This window comes from Phoxinus phoxinus (genome assembly GCF_949152265.1).
Source record: "Phoxinus phoxinus genome assembly, chromosome: 2".
Taxonomy (NCBI): domain Eukaryota; kingdom Metazoa; phylum Chordata; class Actinopteri; order Cypriniformes; family Leuciscidae; genus Phoxinus; species Phoxinus phoxinus.
This window is the reverse complement of record NC_136877.1, coordinates 11,252,027-11,267,476: the sequence shown is the minus strand read 5'-3', so window position 1 is coordinate 11,267,476 and position 15,450 is coordinate 11,252,027. Positions and strand designations below refer to the sequence as shown.

At 37.1% G+C, this 15,450-nt stretch overlaps 1 protein-coding gene across 3 annotated transcripts in view; it reads right to left on the bottom strand.

Moving 5' to 3' along the window:
• Positions 1 to 15,450, bottom strand: part of LOC307011911 (adhesion G protein-coupled receptor L3) — a 305,103-nt gene that overhangs the window by 180,403 nt on the left and 109,250 nt on the right. For all 3 annotated transcript variants that reach the window (XM_079638009.1, XM_079638010.1, XM_079638008.1), the window contains exon 4: positions 4,149 to 4,362. In XM_079638009.1, the coding sequence (XP_079494135.1) occupies positions 4,149 to 4,362 (214 nt within the window). The remainder of the gene's footprint in view (positions 1 to 4,148; positions 4,363 to 15,450) is intronic.

The window sequence follows — 15,450 nt, the reverse complement described above, 5'->3', positions numbered from 1 at the left end:
AAAAATTCCAGCTTACAAATTATCAAACAAATGTCCTTTTCACGCTCTTTAATGTGGTGTGACAGTACAACACATTCAGCTGAAACTCTACATGACACACTATGTGTAACTATGTGACATATTCTGCTGAAACTCTGTGACATTCTATGGAAATGCATGACATCATATTGAAATTATAGGTGAAATTCTAATGAAACGCTATGTAACACTACTGACATTTTACAACATACTCTAAAACTCTACATAGCACATTCCACAAAAACTCTATGTAACATACTATACAGAAATTCTTCAACAAACTCTACTGAAGTTCTACTGAAACTCTACATGACCTTCTACTAAAACTGACACATTGTACTAAAACTCTGTGAAACATTACACTAAAACTCTATAACATACTATACTGAAAATCTACAACATACTCTAAAACTTTACATAACACATTCTGCTGAAACTCTACATGACACATTCCACTGAAACCCTAGCCTATGTGACACATTCCACTAAAACTCTGTGATACTGTATTCCACTGAAACTATGTAGCATACATAAATTCTACAACATGCTCTAAATCCTTACATAATACATTATATTGAAACTCTAAATGGCACCTTCTACTGAAACTCTAGGCATATGTGTTGCATTCCAGTAAAAATATGTGAAACATTCCACTGAAACTGTGTACAATATACTCTAAAACTCTACATCAATGGTCCCCAACCCCTGGTCATTTGGTACCGGGCCACACAGAAAGAATAAATAACTTGCATTATTTTCATTTGATTTATTATCTGAGTATTATTCCGACATAATATGTGCGTATTATACAAGATGTGCAATTTTAAATCCGGTTACACAAGTGCATTGATTTTTATTAATAAACTACAGGGTTTTTTGAGTCAGTGTCGGCTGCATAGATGAAGTTGACGATCGCCATCTCCATAGTGAACGCGCCTATAGAGAGAAACGCACATAATGGATTATTCAAAGAGTAGTCTATTTCTTTTCATTTTGAATTGTTTCGTTTAAAGACATTTCAAGCTTTCTATATTATGTCTGTGAGGCATAAGATGAGTTTGCAACGTGCAATGCAAGTGACCGCGCCTCCGTCATGATTATATTGTCTGATATATTTGCATCTTATTTATTAAATACAGGCAATTGGTTGATGAAAAAAAAGAATTAAGATAAAATTTATACCAAACGAAATTCACTTTAAAAGAAAGGCTTTCTACAAAACAAAAATCAGGTCTGACCCACCATGCCTCCCGATATAGCCTATTGCGCATCCTATCTCACTCATGCGGTTCACTTTTCATAATCAACATAGATAATCAGATGAAAAAAAAATATATATAATATTTTAACAAATATGAAACTAAATGCGCTTATTTAATGGCTACAACACGTATATGGCCTACAGACTCTATTTGTACAAATTGCTGCACATTCATTTAATTCAGAATTTTGCACTCATAAGTTAAAAGGCATTTGTTTACGTGCATAGTAAAACATATATGCAACATTTATCAAGATCACGGATAATTATGCGTGCATTTATTAATCATTATGATACTAAAATCAAAATAAAGTAGGCTATGTACAAAAAAATCAGATGAGCCCAGAATATGAACGCAACGCGTTTAATTACACGTTAAGCATTTTCCTCCAATATAAAACCATTATAAGGCTTAATGCAGATTAGAATGTCCCCTTATTATGTCCAAATAAAGAGATATTATGTAGAAATAACGACTTATTGTGTCGAAATAACGAGATATTACGCCGGAAATTGAAATAACGACTTATTATGTCGAAATAACGACTTAGCCTATTATGTCGAAATAACAGATATTATGTCGAAATAACGACTTATGTCGAACAGATATTATGTCGAAATAACAACTTATTATGTCTCATTACTTTGTGCCTGCTGATCAAAGCGTAACACTTATTTATTTATAGGAGGGGCAAGATTCGATCTGTGAACGCCTCACATTACCAGATAATCTGCGCCGAACATCGGAACCGATCGAGGTCCTCGCCAAGATTTTTTCTCAGATTCTCGGGAGGGGTAAATCGGGCATAAATCGGTCTAAAACTCCTGTAGTGTGAGCCAGGCATTAGGGGGCAGAGAGGATGTTACTCATGTTATGTTGTTGGCGCGATGTTATGAGGACGCTGCTAATAAAGTTGCGAGTAGGCCTACACATTGGATTCACGTTTATTATTATATTTTATAATTTTATTTTGTTGTATTTATCCGCCACACCTTAAAGGCCGGTCCGTGAAAATATTGTCTGATATTAAACCGGTCTGTGGCACAAAAAAGGTTGGGGACCGCTGCTCTACATAACACATTCTGCTGAAACTCTACTCGACACATTCCTCTGAAACTTTACATGAATAAATTCCAATAAAACTATGTATACTCTTCGTATGAAACTACCGGTACACTAAAATTCTACAACACACATTCTCTAAAACCTTACATAACACATTATACTGAAACTCTATATGACACTCTAATGAAACTCTGCTTGCCACATTCTAGTGAAATTCTACAACATACTCTACAAAAAGTCACACACTGTACTAAAACACTGCAACATACTATACTAAAACTCTACATGACACCATCTACTAAATCTCTACGTAACTCTATTAAATCTTTACGACCTTACTAAAATTCGATGACACCTTAATCAAACTCTGTACAACATCCATTGTAACTCTATCAGACCCTCTACTTAAACATTCTCTATTCAAATTCCCCACACTTAACATGATTATGTGCGTGAGGTTAGAGGTTTGGTGTGGAGAAGAATACCATTGTTCTGCACTAGTTACTGTTGTTATCTTGCTGTGTTGCTGAGCAGCTGCTTTAATTTATTTCAGCAACAGAACTGAGAATACACAGAGGAACAATTACAGATACACCACACTCTGATCCCGGTCTGCCTGACTCTTCCACTCTGCCGAGGTGTGATGAGCGTCAAGCCGCATGAAATCTTGAGGAAAATGATAGGGAAGACCGGGAAAACAGCAGCCAAAAGAGAGAGCAGCACAGCAGGATTTAATAAGCCAAATCTGCATCAGTGTATCACACACACAGTGGTAAAGCAGAAGCTAATCCAAAGGTTGCAGGTTCAAACCCCTGAAGGCTTGATTCATGGACCCGAGGATTTCTAAGGTATCCTATATCTAATTACCAAAATCACTGCGTTCTTGAGTGGAGCGTTTAAACCCAGACTGCTTCAAGGGGATGTTCCCTGTTCTAATTGTACCATGAGACATTACTGGGTAAGAAACTAAACAACTAGCAGCACACAGAAACAAAAGAGCCTTATTGCACACACACTCTGCCCAAAAGATTTGACACAATATACAGTGCAAAAGTGGTTTCAGCTTTGCAAAATGTGTAATAAACCTACACAACACACTTCTAAAAGTCAGCACAACCTATACTTTTAAAACTCTACATTGAAAAACTCATCATAGCTGTGTGTGCACTACATGTCAAAGGTTTGGAAAAATTCAAGACTTTTTTTATGTTTTTGAAAGAAGTTTCTTATGCTCACCAAGGCTGCATTTATTTGATCAAAAATACAGTAAAAAAAAACTTAAAAATGTGAAATATTACCATTAAAAAAAACATACATTTGAATATATTTTAAAATGTATGTGGTGATGCAAAGCTGAATTTTCAGCAGCAGTTTATTTGATAAATTCAGTAATATTGTGAAAAATTACTACAATTTAAAGGAACTGCTTTGTATGTGAAAACACTTTAAAAATACTCCAGTCTTCAATACTCCAATACTCCGTGGAAACTGTGATCCACTACAATTTACAAGTTTGGGGTAAGATATATAATATAAATCATTACAAAACTATATTCAGCAAAGACACATTAAATTGATCAAATGTGACAGCAAACATATTTATAATGTAATGTATTGTGGTTTTCACAAACAAGTTAACATTTGCTTTACTATGTCACAATATTATTGTTTTTATAGTATTTTTGTCAGATAAATGCATCCTTTGTGAGCTTAAGAAACCATTAAAACGTCTTAATTAGTATACACTTCTGATCTGTAATATATAATGCATGATTCTGGCCTAACTGTGTTTGTGTGTCTCACCTCTGGCTCATGATCTTGTACGCATCAGGCAAATAACAGCGGGTGTTCTCCATCTGCGCAGGGTCGGCATCGCAGATTTTGTCATCAGTTCGACCATAATTTGCACTCTCAATCATGATGACGTCCGTGCCAGGACAGCGCAGCTCGATTGGGTAACTTTCACAAGACAACTCCCGTCGAACAACTGCCATGGGCACCGGAGCACGACTGAATGCTGCACAAAGTGAGAAGAGACATTCAGTCAAATAAAAACTACAAGGTTATATGACAAATGCTTATTAAACTCAGAGATTAAATAAATAAAAAATAAAAAACTGAGCAAAATTTAACTGAGAAATCATTGCTGCAAGAGAAACAAACAAAAAAAGACATAAGAATCAGTGACATTTGTCATCGTTGACATCAAATCGTGAGATATGAGCTCTCAAATGAGATATGAAAGCTGTGTCAAAAAAGATCATTGGTCAAAAAGGACTATTCTCAGCACACAACGCTACCGTATGGCTTGCAAAGACTTGGAAAATAGCGCACAAGTCGTATAGACTGCTTTTATGGCATAATTTTAAAATCATGACAGTCCCGGGTCACAATTCACTTTCAGTGTATGGAAAAGAGACATTCTGTTAAAATTATAATTTTGCATTACAAATAAAAAAAGGAAAGTAAACCATTACTATTTCTTAAACGGTTTGACATTAAAAAAAGATTTTTGTGAGGCAAAAAATATTAAACGGAATCCTTGATAACAAATATGCATTTATTTGCACCCCTAAATATTGACATCACACAATGTTCAGATTAGTGGTAGATCGATATGGGTTTTTAAATAATTTATTTATAAATGATTGCATTTGCACCAGGCAAGTAACATTTATTTATGTGAATAAGTCACATTCCCTACCTAAGGTAAATTGAAAGGCATGATAATTCATTTATTTCAATGCATGCAGTTCAAATGGATTGCGGATCATTTAGTGGATAAGATGTAGGTGTTTGTGTGGAAATGCTGTATCGCACGACAACAGTTTAGTGAATTCGTCCTAGAGTCTTTTCTGATATTTCTGGATTGAGTGGCAGAACATATACAACAGGATCAGAGATCATTTCTCTGCTCTAAATCTTTCCAGATCAGAGTCTTTAGTCCCGGCTGATGGACTAAAGCTGAGCTTGTCTTCAGCTCAACCCCATGGGTTTATCTTTGGGACAGTAAAACCTGGATTGTGTGGTCACTGAAGTATTTCGGTGTGGATTTGCTCTGGACGACTGTCACGATGGAAGAGCTGTGAGACTCCTCGCAGAGACAGCAACATTTTGATTTAACGTCTCAGGGCATTTGATGGATTCCACAAGTTTGTCTGATCATCTAAGTGAGAGAACAAAAATAAATCACCATCTTATCTTAAAGTGGTCACCATATAGTGTAAATAAAAGTATGTGTACGTCTGTATATTTACAGAATTCACCAACATTAATAAGAATAGACTGAAATCGTAAACTTTGTGAACAAGAAGCTCATTAAAGAGGTTTCCTCGCCTCTTCATCTCATTACTTGATAACATGAAAGAACTGTGGAAATAAGTCAGATTCTCAGTTCTGATGCAAACACCAGTTATAAACCAGGCTGGCATAAAAAAAAAACTGATCTCCACAATTAAGGGTCTGACACACACGCAGATCCACCATTCACTGCCCACCGCGCGTCATTGGGTTTGATTTTAATTGGCTTCCAGCTTCCGTACTGCACCTTTTGTGTGAATCTCTGCGTTTAAGCGGAGTGTGATTGTTGTCACACTCGTGTGAACAAACACTCGCCCGCCGATAACAGATCATTAACCATGAGACGGGACGCAGCGGAGCTCTCACACACACTCACGCTTCTCCTATCCTGTTTACTTTCACTTCATACGACATACCGGAGACAGACAGAGACGGTGTTCGATCTGATGATAAAACAGACAAAAGAAACCCAGACTTATACAGAAGGAATAACCCAAGTGATATACTGAATAGAGGTTATAATATGTAGGTTAAACTACCCAGAACAAACTAGCAATTACCCTATAACCTTACTTTATCTCTCTCTCTCTCTCTCTCTCTCTCTCTCTCTCTCTCTCTCTCTCATATATATATATAAAAGTAAGTGTGTGTGTGTGTGGTTATGAAAGGATTGTGTGTTTGTGGTCCTTTTCTCTCCTCTTCCACACCCTGACACCTGGACTGTTCTGACATTTAAAAGTCATCATTAATATCAAAACACAAGCCCATGGGGCTCAAACACACACACGCACACACACAGACACACACACACATTCCAAGGGGCCTGGTCAGTGTAATCTCACAAAAGAGAGAAAATCTGCCTAAACACACAGGTCAGAAACATCAGGGTGACGGATTAACGATGCTGTGTGTGTGTGTGTGTGTGTGTGTGTGTGTGTGTGTGTGTGTGTGTGTGTGTGTGTGTGTGTGTGTGTGTGTGTGTGTGTGTGTGTGTGTGTGTGTGTGTGTGTGTGTGTTGACAGATGGTCTTCAGCAGTCTGATAACACTGTTTAAAGAGTCTCTCTGAATTGTCTCATGACTCATGAGTGACAGACAAAGACAATGAAGTTCTTACCTTTTTTGTACCTTTACACACAATAACAAATGAAGAACTCAACCTAACATTACACAACCTAACAAAACATTCACACAAACGTTTCATCCTTTTACATTGTGTTATGTTGAGTTTAGTGGGAAAGTCACGTGGCTCCATATAAAAACAATACAGTATAATAGTTTAATTTTAAGTATTATTAAAAAAAATTATCTAGTATGATATTAAAACATTATCGCACAAGCAAGAGTGTAACAGAATGTGACTGGGCCAAACAAGCATGTTGAACATCTGTGTGAAACTTAAGATTTTCACACGAGTTCAAAAGATGCCTCCCTTAAATATACACACGACACACAGGGGTGTTTCTGATATTGCTTATATGCAACAGTTCGATAAACATAAACGTAATATTGAGTAACTTACATTTTAGATATAATATTGTCCGTTACTTGTGTTGCTGCGCCAAAGAGAGTAGTTCAAAACAAAGTCATATCTGAGCCGTGTGTTTTGATCTTGAATAGATTGAACAAATCGTTTGAGTGAATGATTCAATGACTCATTCGTAAAGAGAGTCATATGTTTCATTCCTGAAAGAAACAAACAAATGGGTTGAATGAATGGCTCATTGACTCGTGGTTCAAAGACATTTGTTTGCCGCTACCTACTGGTGTCAGCATAAAAACTGCAGAAAGAGTATCATATCCCATTATATTATATTATATTATATTATACATTTTCTATTTAATCTCTTTCATTCACAATATTTTCTGTATTGCAACATTCTGTTTTATTTCTCCTAGTGGGAAGATGCCACTTAATGAATTAATCGTAATAAAATAATTATTTTTCTAAAATTGTGTTAAACTTGCATTAAATTGATTTTTGTCATTGACTTTCAGATGTTTGTGATTACTGGATTTTTTTTTTTTTTTTTTTTTTTTTTTACTATGCTTGTTTGTGTAAACATCTCCTAAAAGACAACGAACGGCCTTGAGATTTGAATGTGGCTCAAAGGAGGATTCGGCTTTCTGAGCCTCCATGCAGTGCATAACCAGAGAAATGTATATTTACAGTAGAAATTTCCATGACATAACATTTTGTAACATTATAGTACTCCATGACTTTTTAGACCTTTAAAAAGTTTAAAACATTCCTCTGTGTGTTTGTGCTTTTCTTGATTGTTCTCAAAGTAGCTTATGTTGAGCAGTGAAGCCAGACACTAATTACCGTTGTTTGGTTTTCTTTCTCTTTCTTGCAATTGATTCTTTTACTGAAGCACTAAATAAGCATTGACAGAAAGAGCAAATGAATGCCATAACTTGGACACAGCGCGTGTCTGTCTGTGTGTGTGCGTGTATGTGTGCAGAACATCTGAGGTTGTCGGTTTGTGTTTGCAGGTGGCAAACACACAGTCCCGTGAGTCGTGAGCGATGGCGTCGGATGGTTTGACCAGCTCAGTCAATTAGCATCAGTCTGCATGATGAACGCCTCCACCTGTGTGCATACATCACTGTTTCCCTTTTACTCTGCAGTTACACACTGATTCCCACAAACACTCGGTAAATGTAACAGCTTTGATATATCAAAGATGTGTGAGCAGTGAGCACAATATCCTAAATGAATGTTCAATACACATTCAATTATGTATACACACAGATATCCATATATATCCACACACACACACAATTTATTCCTTTGCGCATGTGTGTGTTCAATACATAATTTGACAATGTGAACAACCCTTTAATGAACATGAATTACATTACATCTAAGTTAATTTCGGAATGTGTTTTGTATTACGTGTCATCTAAATGAGCATGTAGACTGTGTTTGTGCTGACAGCAGAGATAGCCACGAGATTCAAATGAATAAACACTGAGATGATGCGCTTAGTAAAAGGAGAGATTTCTGTCTGATGAAATGGTGTGTAACCTGCTGAAAGGATCGCCTCACCGGCAGAAGATTCTCTTAAATATGATTCCACATAAATGAGCCGAGTACATGTGTAAGTGAAAATCAGGCTGCAAATCCATCAAGCAAGTCTAGATTCTTTGAAGATGTGAGTGTTTCTTGCCTGTGCAAAAATCCGCCATGATGATCCAGTGCGTTGAAAGGCTGCCAGGGTGTTGCTATGCATTCAGAGGGGGATCTGGGTAGTTGCTAGGGCGTCTCTAAGGTGTTCTGGGCAGTAATGGCACACTTTAATATTCTTGTGTGGGGCAAACTACATTTAATTTTGCCAACCGCTTGGCCACCCTTAAAGGTCCAATGTGTAAGAATTTCTCACATGTAGCGGTGAAATTGTATTTTGCATCTCTAGCGCATCGCTTTTTCAAATGCGTGTTTCAACTACGGTAGCCGTTATGTACCAAGAAGCTATGACTACATGTCTTCCAATAGCACTTCATCGAGTTTTCTTTCGGGTGATGAGGTTTGTTATTTCAAACAAACTGCAACTTGACACACAACGAACAAACAAATGTTACTGTATGAATCACAGACTGTAAAAAACATCTCCTGTGGCTCGGCATAAGTATGATCCTGCATTATGAAGTACCGTGCAGTGCAGCCTTTCAAATTTGCCGGGACAGTGACAAGCGCCTCTCACTGATCTCCTTGTCCGTTTCTGCTGGTTTCAGTCACGTGACGCTGGCTCTGAACAAAAACGCGCTGTGGAAACGCGTTGAGGTAGTGATTTTTGTCCCTCTCTGCTATCATAGTTTTTCAAAATGGCGGAACGACATGGAAGCCTCCTTAGACGTGTATGTGGTCCTTTACCGAATCACTGTAAGACGATACTGTTATGAATAAAATGTTCAAAAGAACAGGTACTAAAGGTTTAGTTTTTGTTATCCTAAATATATTATCTTACATTATCATTCAAAAGTTTGGGGTCATTTTTTAAAAACTAAATTAATACTTATATAAATTTAGAGTAAATTCAGACTTAAATAGGCCTAGTCCAAAAAGGGACAGTAAAGACATTTATAATGTTACAAAAAAGTATATTTCAACTTGGAACTTTTGAACTTTCTATTCAATAAAGAATCCTAAAAATGCTCCAGGTTGACAAAACTATGAAGCAGCACAACTGTTTTCAAGATTGATACTAATAAGAAATGTTTCTTGAGCAGAAAATCAGCATATTAGAATGATTTCTGAAGGATCATGTGACACTGAAAACTGTAATAATGCTGAAAATTTAGCTTCGCATCACAAGAATAAATATAATTTGACAATATATTAATTGATGAGCAGAAGAGACTTTTAAAAAACAGTGGTTAAACAGTGGTGTTTGTTTCTGTGATTTTGGAGAAAAGACTAATCCTGAATTTCCCCAGTTTCACCCAATATTGATGCTCGGCACGCAGTAATAATCTCATATGTGCGGCACATAGCATTACAGCAACATTGTTCAACAGCGTGTGCGATCTCTGAACGCTCAGGGCTCATATCTGCCAATGCACTGTTTAGCAATTTCCCTTCTTTCTTCCTGTGCAGTTGCCCTTACATCCTCTCTCTTTCTTTCTCCCTCTCTCTCTCTCTCTGCCCTTTGCAAATCCCTTTTGCCACCATATTACTGCAGGAATGCCGTCAACTAAAACACACACACACACACTCATGTAATGCTCTGAGGCTGTTGTGATTTTAACGGCTCTTGACAAAACAGAGGGTTTAATTGAGGTCAAACAAACAACAGGAAAAGATGTTTTTTTTCTTCCTTTTTCCAAGAGCTGCCGGACAAAAAGAAAGAAAGTGAGAGTGAGCTTCATTCTGTACACGCAGACAACGGAAGCGCCATAAGTGAGTCAAATTAAGCCTCAGACACTAATTACGCCACACTGAAGCATATTGGCTAACCACAAAACCCACTAAAGCTTAGACACTTGCATATAATAGTGTTTAGCAGCAAGACCACTGATTCCTCAGGCCACACACACATATGATTGTTTTGTTTTGACTGAGAACGGCATGACTTATTTATAAATCACACACACACACACACACACACACACACACACACACACACACACACACACACACACACACACACACACACACACACACACACTCTCTATTGTGCCATGGTTGCTGGCTGAACACAAACATATAGCGATCAATGTTGTCAAATTAAAAAAAAACATGTCTCTGCTTACATACATACATAAATTAAAGTTGAGGTGCTTACATTTACAAAAAATCAACTGAAAGGTAAATAGATAATTAAAGGACAGAACACACACACACACACACACACACACACACACACACACACAGAAATTGCCCTTCCACAATTTCTTAATGCATGTGATCAGAAAAGTATCATATAAAATCACAAAAGCGTTTACTGCTAGATGCCCATTCTGCAGACTTTCGGCTAGAGTAGCTGACAGGTTGATTGATCATGTGAGCTCAACTGCCTTCACTTCAGATTTGCATGAAGTCAAACTGTTCTCAAGTGTGTGTGGAGTCACTGGCCACGCCCACATCCTGATGTCAACGGTCGCTGTCTCTCACATCACACGGATACATTCAGGTCAGTTGCTGCTGGTGATGTGAATGCAGCTTGACCGTGATATGCTCATGCTTACTTTCTTTAACCTCCACTTTGATGAATGATTAAGTGTCACAAGAAAAAAAAAATCAAGGCAAGTCATTTTTTCAAGGTCACGGCTGTTATTTTAGTATCACTGGGATACTATATATAGTTGTGTTAATATTTTGAATATTAAGCCTTTATTTCTTTCATTTTCGTTTTTATACCACATTTTATTTGTTTTAGGTTTTAGATTCGTTTTAGTTATTTTAGTACTTCAACTTAAATGAAAATGAGCAATGTCGCCTAACTAAAATAAAATATATTATTATTTATTTCAATTCATTTTCCTTTTATTTCAAGTTTAAAATATTTTCATATTTTTAAGGTTTTAGTTTAAGTTAAAGGTAGGCAATGTTTTTCATAAAAAAAATGTGTTATACTCATTGAAACTGTCTTTATACTGATAGCAATCAATGCTAAAAGGGGTCTAAAAGTTAAAAATGTACATATATCTTATGTGAAAGTCTCGAGACCAAAAAAGGTTCGTCCGATCTGGCTGACTGGACGAAAATTTTTAGTCAGGTGGTATAGTCAGAGCTTATTATTGTTCATTATTCATATAATGTTGTGTGCTTTGAGACATGAGGTAATTTAACGCTGTCTCTTGTGACACTTAGCAGACTCTGCTGTGTGCGTTCATGTGTTTTGAAGGAGGAGTGGCATTGGAGACACTCTGAAGGGAGGGTGGGATCGTATGCTTTCAAAGCTAGCTTGCAATTGCTAGCCTCTCCGAAATTGCCCACCCTAATGGTAATAACCCTGGGCCACAGGTCTACAAATTCTCCATAGCATCAACATCCAACATTTCATTTTGTTTCATTTTAAACACACACACACACACACACACACACACTAGGGTGGCCATTTCCATAACACCAAAAAGGAGGACACTTTGCGGCATAGGACTAATTGCATAGGACTCTGGTGTACTCGCAACTACAATACAATTTTGTCCATCATATCAATGGTATCATGATACAGTGATTCTGAAATGGTCTACTCTATTAATTGGCAGACAATGAATCCGGACGTATGGCCACCATAACGCACGCACACGCACACGCACACATACACACACACAGAGAGAGAGAGAGAGAGAGAGAATAAAAGTAACTATAACCTGATGTAAACTTCAGTAGTTGGGCAGAAGATAAAAAGTATGAATGCATGTGTGATGTTGGATTTATGAGAAACATCTTTGCCCTGTTTGTTCTGGCTGGCTGATCACGCCGCTGGTATTTTTACCCTTCCTCACATCCCTGCTGCTACAAAGACATGAATTAATACAAATTACATCTCAAAGCCCCTGTATTTACTTCCATAATGAAGAGCAGAAATTATTCCGACACGTAAATTAAAAATGATTTCATGCGTACATGCATCTCTTTTCTCTCAACTCTTGAGCTGCTAACGGGCTGATTTAACGGCTGCTGTTTAAAATCTCCCCAGCACGTCAGAGTGCCACTGACAAGCCAATCTGACCCATTTAGAAAACAAAGACAGATAAATATAAATCGCTCTGTGTGTTTCCTGTAGAGATGAGAGAAAGCGAATCCCCGGAGAAAGCGAAAGATGAAGGCCTGAGAAGAGAAATAGGGCTGGTTTGGGTGGGGGTTGACTACTAGCTATATTCCTCCAGATGAAAAAAAAGACAAATGAAAGGAGAACAAAAAAAAAAACACATGGTAGTCGTTTCCCTGTAGATTTCCAAATGAAAAGAAAAATGCATGCCGTCCAGAGACAAAACAAAAATAACACTCCACTGAGCCTATGAAGCCGTAGAATGCTGGGTGTTTTAGGCTGGGTGTCAGTTGTGGGTCACCTATTTTCAATCACTTAGTTTAAAGGGGTTTTAATCTACCTTGTGTTCCCATCTTCACCTTAGGTGGATGGAAGTGCTGTTCTTTAAAGGAATAGCTTGGCGGCTATCAAATGTCATCACTTTTATTTATTTTTATGTACTAATGCAGTAAATTCACTGCAGTTTCCATCTGAAATTAACACTAGTGGAATAAATTATAATTACAAGGGCAGATTATCGATTAATTAAGAGTTAATTGAATGTGGTTCCTAAAACTATACTATTTAAAGACCTCAAACACTTGTGTGAAACTGATACAAAAATTTGTGTAAACTGATACATTTTGATGTTTGCATCACATAACCAGCTCAATATGTTTGGTTTTTACTTAATTATGTAACTTGCTCGGCAGCTCACCTGGTTGGCTACAGCATTTGTGATGCATGGAACACGAGTCACGATAAAAGAGATCAAAGACTTGTACAAGCAGCTAAAATTGCAAGGTTACATCAGCAAATTAATCTTTATCTCATGTTTGCTTTTGTTAACGCTATCAGTTTGGTTTAATGTAGATTCTACGTTATTTTCAAAAGTGATAAAGCACTAACCTTTTAGCACCGCTCGCCGGACATTTTCCGAACTGCGGCGATACGTAAAACAACCGACATGATAAAAAGTTTCCAGATTCACCTTTTCACTTTTTTGCGTTTTTAAGCCCCAAAAACGCCGTCGCCGTCCAAACGAAAGGCACATCTGATCAACTATTTCTACGTTTTCACCCGCAAGCGTTCCATGCAAGAAACACTAAAGTCATACGGGTTTGGAGTAAGTCTGGATATAATTTTAATATCTTGCCTTTAATATACATACCTTCCAGTTAACTTCCCATGGTGCCATGTGACCGTGCCAGAGCATGAGGTGTTTCCTGTTGCATTATGAGACTGGAGCAGCATGACCAATGACTTTGACAACACTGTATAACTGAAACATCTGGATCTGTTCTCCATCGCCAGGCATGTATAATCAAATATAAGCATTGAGTAATCAAATATACCGCAACTAGTCACGGTCACACAACACTGATAAACTACCAACTGACTCTTCCTAATGAAGCCTGGTTACACCTCACATCCCATACAAACATTCGCCAAGGAAATACACAGTTTGTGTAAAAAAAAAAAACGTGCAATTATTGTTGAGAAATATTTTATCAAATTTTAATTGATGTGATGTTAAAGGTTTTTCAGCACCATTATTCCAGTCTTCAGTGTCACATGATCCTTCATAAATCAACCTAATATGCTGATTTGCTGCTCAAGAAACATTTCTAACTATTATTATTAATGTCAAAAAATGGTAGTGCTGCGTAAATGATACATTTTTCAGGATTTTTTGGTGAATACAAAGTTCAAATGAAAAACAATTATTTGAAATAGAAATGGTAGTTTTACTGTGAAACCACCAGTTCTTAACACTGAAGTGTTTACAGAGTAAAAACAAGTGTATTTACAGCTATTTTGATGGCACTTTGGTGTGTAGAGATGTCATACTATAATCTCCAAAATGCAGCCAAACAATAGCTTATGAATGTAAATTTATCACAGCATACTGGATATTAATCATACACTTGAAATGTTAAAATTTACTTCATGTTGTGCCATATCTATATCAACGAGTATTGATCCTATTATTCAAAATGACTGAATAAACCTAACTGAGTTACACCAATGAAAAGAATTTAGGCCTCTGATCATATAGACCTTTATACATTTACTTTATTAACATGTTCCTGGTCTTTGAGCAAAATTTCTTTGTAATCTGTCATCATAATGCAGTAAACATTTCAGATTCGGGATGAAGGAGTGAAGCTGCGTCTTCACATTCAGAAGCGATGATTGATTTTTTTCAGGGGCTTGAATTCACAAATACGAATGACTCACCATGGAAATGAAGCATTATCTAGCGAAACAAACAAAAGAGCAGCTCAACTCTCTCCGGTTTCGCTGGGAATGAGATGGCAGAACTAAGCAAATTGCCGCTGAAAGGAACTCTGGGAGGGGCGGCGGAGATGCACACCTGTGGTTTCTCCACACAGGAACGCTTTTGTAGCGAGTATCTCAAGGAAGATCTTGAGTGATCCTCAAACTCCCAACAGTGCTGGAGGTCCATTCTTCACATTTCAACACGTTATTAAAATATCCAGCCTGTGAACTACACTTAATTAACCAACAATACAAAGAACAACACAAGAGAAACAAACTGGGTTCAGCCACGCAGTTACCCATACGAATTTGTCATGAATGAGTG